General features: G+C 42.0%; 1 protein-coding gene across 1 annotated transcript in view; it reads left to right on the top strand.

Annotated features, from left to right (window-relative positions):
• Positions 1-624: 624 nt before the first annotated feature.
• LOC124619537 (transforming growth factor-beta-induced protein ig-h3-like) overlaps positions 625-6,889 on the top strand; it is a 120,749-nt gene continuing 114,484 nt past the window's right edge. Inside the window, exon 1 of the mRNA XM_047146003.1 lies at positions 625-848. Within this exon, the coding sequence (XP_047001959.1) occupies positions 694-848 (155 nt within the window). The 5' untranslated portion in view covers positions 625-693. The remainder of the gene's footprint in view (positions 849-6,889) is intronic.

Here is a 6,889-nt window from a genome sequence, read left to right as displayed (position 1 = left end):
TACACTTTAGGTCTAAACAAGCATATGCACCTCTGCTGTCTTAACAAATGCCGTTAACGTCTTGGCATGTAGGGTTACAGTGTAGGATGTGATAGCTTTTTTTACTAATTTTTGTCGTGAACTGTTATGTTTATTAGTTTTCACTTGTCAAAGTATCCTTCCCTGCCGCCTCCTATGCATTTTCTGCGAAAAAAGACAAAAAATAGCTTTCACAATACAAAATAAAAGAACATACCAGCAGAAGATATGACAAAACACGTCTTTTACCAACAAACATACAAGTCGATGTGACAAAAAGGTGAAATATTTATGCAGGGAGAGTTCGAAAAAAGTTAATTTATGTATGCTATCACCATTCGCGGTTCAGCGAGAAGTAATTAATTACAAAGAACGTGCTGTACTGTGAACTATATGCGTGGCATATGATGAATAAGAACGCAACTGGCCATCTGCGCACAAGATGAGTTGCGCGTTAGTTAGTTCTGCGCAGGCCGCCAGATAGCGTTGATTGTCGGCCAATGGGGCTCAGGCGAAGTTTCTGGAGTTCGCCGTTGCAGCGGCCGGCCGTCGTGGCGCTACAGTCGCCTACAGGCAATGTATATAACGTTCGCCAGCGGCGCGTCAGTCATAGTTTGTTGTTAGCTAGCGCTCGTTGAAGAGGCTTCGAGGCATTAATTGCAAATTCTGTTAACCATGTCATTTAGGAGCTTGCGATTAAGCTTCCTGGGGGTGGCGGTATGCGCCCTGCTGCTGCCCCTCGCGGCATCTGGGGCGGCGGGCGGCGAACGGCAGGAACGAGACATGAGCGGCTTCTTCGGACACGACTTCTGGAAACAGTTCGAGCGAGGGTAAGTGTCACATTCATAAATTGATAAACTAATTCGTAACAACTAAATGCTAGAATTTCAGTGCGTTGCTGTCTATATATAAGGTTAACAGTCTGCTACTGTAGCAAACTCTTTACTCTTCGTCGAAATTTAATCGTTATCTGCGATTTTTGCAGATCGTTTTTTTTTTTTCAGTAAGACAGCAATTTTTAACCTCTGAAGTATGTAAAACTAAAAAGAAAAATTAATTTTCTGGAAAAATTGAAGTATATTATCATCTGCAATGCATTTAGCAATAAACAAGTTCAAGTTAGTGTATTGTTGACAAGTTTGCGCATTACTTCAATGGTTGACTAATTTCTTACCTGTGCTTGCAGCAAAGCTCGTATTTTCGAACATTTTTCACTCATATGTGATAGTGGTTCATCTTTGTAATTGCTAAGAAAAGACAACAAACAACTCGTTACAGTCTACAGCGCAAAAGAGTGGAACTTGGTACAGAATGAAAAGAGTGGAACTTTGTTTAGAATGGCGCTGTATTTATGTACAAGTTCGATAGTGGTTGTCGTCTTCTTACTCTGAAAGCAAGTAAAAATAAATTCTATAAATGTTCCACGAGTCGCTTCTATCATTCTGCCGTAGATAAATGTATTTAACAGTGCACTGCGTAAACGAAGACAACTTGGGTAGCTACAACACATATGATCTATGTTAACAGGCTTCGTTAATGAAACCAGATACTTTGCTGAGAGCCGTATTTACTGCAATTTTTGCATTAACTGATTACACGTTTTCGATATACCAAAAGGTAACCGGGCTAACCGATCAAAAATGTTACATTACCGATTCTCGTAAACATTTTCACATGTCATTAGTTTCTTTGTTCCCATATCCGTAGTTTCCATCCCATATGCTTCCTCCGAATTGTGTCTTTAAATATTCGGATTTCAGTTGTGCCGTAATTTGGTTGACGTGAACAATTCATGTCTAAATCTCGTAAATGAAAACAATGAAATAATTAGTTCGGCTGTGAAAATGTGATTGTATACAGTTATCGCCGTGCCTACAGTCACACCTCAAATCCGACTAACTGCAATTAGCGAGGGTGAAGGGGAATGTTGAAGCTGTTCCCGCCCACACTATTGAAAAGCGAAAATCACAACAATAGCATGCAGTTGTGAATTGAAGTCACCAGCGCAGTCCTTTTAAAATAAAATGAGTCTGTAACCATGAAATACAATCATGGCAGGGTTTGATGCGTATTAAATGAGATAAGGAGAAGCGAATATTTCGCCAAGCCATGGTTTCAGTACTGCGTGACATCGCAGGGACCACAGGACGAGCAGAGTACAGGTTTCTCAGCCGCCGACTTCGTTGAAAGCGACTATAAAGCTGATACTCGAATTACAGGGAAAAGAATTCACAATGGATCGGTTGTATGCACAAGAGCTGGTTGAATATCAGATATTTCGTGGGTATTTGGGGGTATGGCTGTGCTCGCTCATGAAATGTAGTAAGCAGTACGTAGTATAGGTCATGTCGACGCTGTGTTACTTTTGGCTTTTGAGAACATGCGAAATATCCAGATACCCGACTGGATTGAAGACTTGCTGTCAAATAAACGCCGTGTTTTTCTGAAATGGCGAGGCTTCCTAAGAATCAAAGGTAGCATCCAACGTGCCTAAAAGTAGTGTGATAGGACTACTGCTGTTCGCGATATAGTAAACGGCTAGGAGTATAACTTAGTAGCCATGTGAGGTCGTTCACAAACGAAGCGGTTGGCTACAGGGAGGTGACATCGTTCGAAAGTGTCGAAATACAAAGATGATCAGCACCTACTGCAAAGATTGACAGCTCACTCCAAGCATTTATGAACGTAATGAGATGCGTGTAAATAGGCTAAAGGATCTGATTTCAGAGTGATTCTTTCATTCTGCAGCGGAATATGCGCGGTTCTTAGAAAATTCGTGGCCACGGTTAAAATTGGAGCCGGATCGGGGCTCCAGAGCCCTAGCGCCATAGGCTGAGGCGAAGCAATCTTTCCGCAATTTAATCTCTTCCAGAGTGCTGCAATGTGATGATGTTATTTAGTGAATAAAAAGTAAAAAAGTTCATTTTCCGCTAAAGGGAAGGTGGGTGGGTTTGTGTCCATGTCCGGCACTCTGTTTAAATCAACCAGAAGGTTTCGATCCCATATCATTTTACTACGTGATCGTCGAGCAGTCACTGGAATTAGTCACAATCTTGAAGTATCTCAGAGTTTCTGTCGGAGCGATGAAGCGACCACATACTCTTTTTCATTAAAAGTATCCGACCACCTATTAGTGCTCATTAATATACGGTATGTGGACACTTAGCCTTTATGACAGATTGACCTCTGCTGGTGACATTTCCAGTGTGGTGTCTGAATTTCTGTGTACGAATGGCAGCCCATTTTTCCTCAAGAGCCGAAACCAAGAAGGTACTGATGTTGGATGCCGGGGTCTTGAGTGAAGTCAACGTACTAACTCATTCCCGGGTCGGGACTCGTGCAGGTCACTCAGTTTCAGGAATGTTATTGTCCACAAATCATTGCCTCTGTCATGTTGATACATACAGTCAGCGTTTCCGAACTATTCCTGTACTGTATGCTGTACAGTTCTGCAAAATGCTTTCATAGCCTTCCGCATTTAACATTTCTTAACACAATAGGGGATCACTCCCAAACACGAAAAAGAGCACATTCCATAACACCACCTCCTTTGTTCTTCACTGCTGCCACTACACATGATGGCAGTTAATGTTCTTCAGGGATTCGCCAAACCCAAACCCTTCAATTGGACTGGCACAGGGTTCAACATATAACATGATTCATCATTCCAAATCGCTCTTTTCCACTCATTCACTGCCCGCTGGCGGTACTCTTTACACCACCACAAGCATCACTTAGCAGCACTGACCACATAAATGTGTGGCTAATGAGGAGATGCTCCATCATTGTACCTCAGTCTTTTTAAGTGCGTATGTACAGTCATTGTGCTAGCTGGGCTGCTGATAGCTCTCTGGAACTCAACGAGTGATTCCTTCTGCTGATTTCATGCGATTCTTTTACAACGATCCTTCGCAGCACTTGATGGTCCCTGTCCGTCATTTCATAAGTTCTGCTATTCTTGATTTAGCTGTGTTTGTTGCTTCACATTGTCACTTCACAGTCACATCACGAGCAGTCGACTTGGGCATATTTAGCACAGTTGGAACATCACCGCTGGAGTTGTTACCCAAGTGATATCCAATGACTAGTCCAAGTTCTAAGTCACTTATCTCTCCTGATCGACCCATTGTGCTGTTGATGCTTCTCTACCGCAACGTAATACTCCCCACCTCGTTTCATACTTGCGGCCCGATCCTCAAGACACGTAGAGATCTATTCTACAATACGTAGGGGTGTTCACATACTTTTGATCAGATACTATAAATCTAGCCCTGGATAGAGACAGATGCCAGATGCAATTTTTTTTGGACAGATACTTTGGATGTGCCACTGGCTCGCGAAAGAGAATGCTTAACAAATCCCACATCCGATCCATTCCAGAGTGTTGTTAGTCATTTGGGTCGTATTAACGAAAGAGGTAAAACTGATTCAAAGAAGAGCCACACAGAAATGTACAGCAAACTTTAGTGCAAAAATTTACAAGAAAGAAGTTGTGCATTGCGGAAAACTTACTCACTTTAATTTAATTCAGAGAGGCCACGTTCCGACGACGACACTAAGGTAGAGAAATTCTACACGTAGATGAGTTGTGGGAAGTTGATATCGTGCCACGTACCGTTCGGTGACTTTAGGTGTTCAGATGTAGTTGTAGAGGAATATTAATTTTGTTGCCCATTTTAAATTGACGTAGGTATGTAGGGCTCATAGCAAATAAAGTTAACAGGGGACATTGGATTATACCAAGAAGGTCACATGTTTTTGACTTATGTGTCACTGTGATGGAAATGTTGAAAAATCGGAATTGGCTCTGTCATCCCGTGAAGACCTCCAAAAAAGTTTATAAATTGGAAATTTGTGGTAAGGACTTATGGGACCAAACTGCTGAGGCCATCGGTCCCTAAGCTTACACACTACTTAGTCTAGCTTAAACTAACTTACGCTAAGGACGACACACACACCCATGCCCGAGGGAGGACTCGAACCTCCGACGGGGGAAGCCCAAAGTTTATAAAACCAATATCAAGGCAAGAAAACAGGAACATAATTTGGTCCCCTATGTACCACTTCTGTAATGATCGTGAAGACGAAGTAAGACCAATTACCCAGTCAAGCCGCGATGTTCATTTATTTCATTTTTGTTTATTTATCTTTATTCATCCAAGAATCATCTCAGAATGATGTAGGTCAAAATATACAACACACAGCATATATTACATGTTTTTTGAGGATAGTATGGGTAACCTATGAAGATAAGAAATGTGATTCCTGACCCATTTCGTCAGAGCACCGGGACAGCAGGGTCTCATTCCTTATGTCTGCGTGTAATGGCACGAAAAGGAGGTTTTAGGAGACTTCGCAGTATTTGATTGCATGTTGATGATTATGACTACGACAGTGAGGGATAGTGATGTTGGTGGAGTAACTCGTACCTCCTCCACTAACTGGGAGGGGATCAATGGTTCAAATAGCTCTGAGCACTATGGGACTTAACATCTGAGGTCATCAGTCCCCTAGAACTTAGAACTATTTAAACCTAACTAACCTAAGGACATCAAACACATCCATGCCCGAGGCAGGGTTCGAATCTGCGACCGTAGCTGTCGCGCGGTGCCAGACTGAGACGCCTAGAATCGTCCGGCCACAGCGGCCGGCGGGGATCAATGTTCCAAACAAGATGACACCACCATCTGAACTTACTACACGGGATAAAACTGATCAGACAATCCAAACTCTCACTGACATCATTAAGGGACGCTGCACAGTAGCTATATCCTCATTTTAAGGGTGCACTTTCAAAAACATAAGGCTCAGGGAACTGTAACAATGTTCATCTTGTAGGTGATCTAACTCAATACTATAGAAATTAATAAAGTTCCTATCCTGTCTTTATATCCTCTCTTTGAAAAAACAAGTACAAGCTCTCTCGGGCACTCTGGGATGCACTCTGTGTGAGGCATCTCTGTGTATCTGAGTGACCTTGACAATGTATGCCTCTTTTGCACATAACGTATTAGTATAAAAAAATGTGTTGGTCACAGGATTATTTGCTCCTTCAAATCACTGCAAAAAATAGTTAGACAAATTAGAAAATAAATAATAATTGAAAATATTTTAAGTGCCATAATAGGAAACTGACTAGTTCTAACAAGGGAACCTCCCCATCGCACCCCCCTCAGATTTAGTTACAAGTTGGCACAGGGATAGGCCTTGAAAAACTGAACACAGATCGATGGAGAAAACAGGAAGAAGTTGTGTGGAACTATGAAAAAAATAAGTAAAATATACAAACTGAGTAGGCCATGCGCAACGTTGGCAACGTCTAGGAGAGTGTCAGCTTGCGAGCGCCATGGTCCCGTGGTTAGCGTGAGCGACTGCGGAACGAGAGGTGTTTGGTTCAAATCTTCTCTCGAGTGACAAGTTTAATTTTTTATTTTCAGACAATTATTAAAGTACAGGCACTCACACATAATCAACTTCGCTCTCCAAAATTCCAGGACATGTTTAGATTTGCTTGGACATATGCAGGATTTGACGGTCTACACACGGAAACATTTGAAAACGTAAAAAACATATGTTTTGACAGAACACAGGGAAAACTGTGCGACTGTGAAACTGTTGCATTCATTTGTTGCAGTTTATGTGACAAACTCTTATGTTTTCATCACGTTTTTGGGAGTGATTATCACATCCACAAGAAAACCTAAATCGGGCAAGGTAGAAGAATCTTTTTACCCATTCGCCAAGTGTGCAAGTTAGGTGGGTCGACAACATATTCCTGTCATGTGACGCACATGCCGTCACCAGTGTCGTATAGAATATATCAGACGTGTTTTTCTGTGGAGGAATCGGCTGATCTATGACCTAGCGATCA

The sequence above is a fragment of the Schistocerca americana genome, chromosome 6 (genome assembly GCF_021461395.2).
Source record: "Schistocerca americana isolate TAMUIC-IGC-003095 chromosome 6, iqSchAmer2.1, whole genome shotgun sequence".
Lineage (NCBI taxonomy): Eukaryota > Metazoa > Arthropoda > Insecta > Orthoptera > Acrididae > Schistocerca > Schistocerca americana.
The sequence above is the reverse complement of the archived record's forward strand: the minus strand, read 5'-3'. Positions and strand labels throughout refer to the sequence as shown.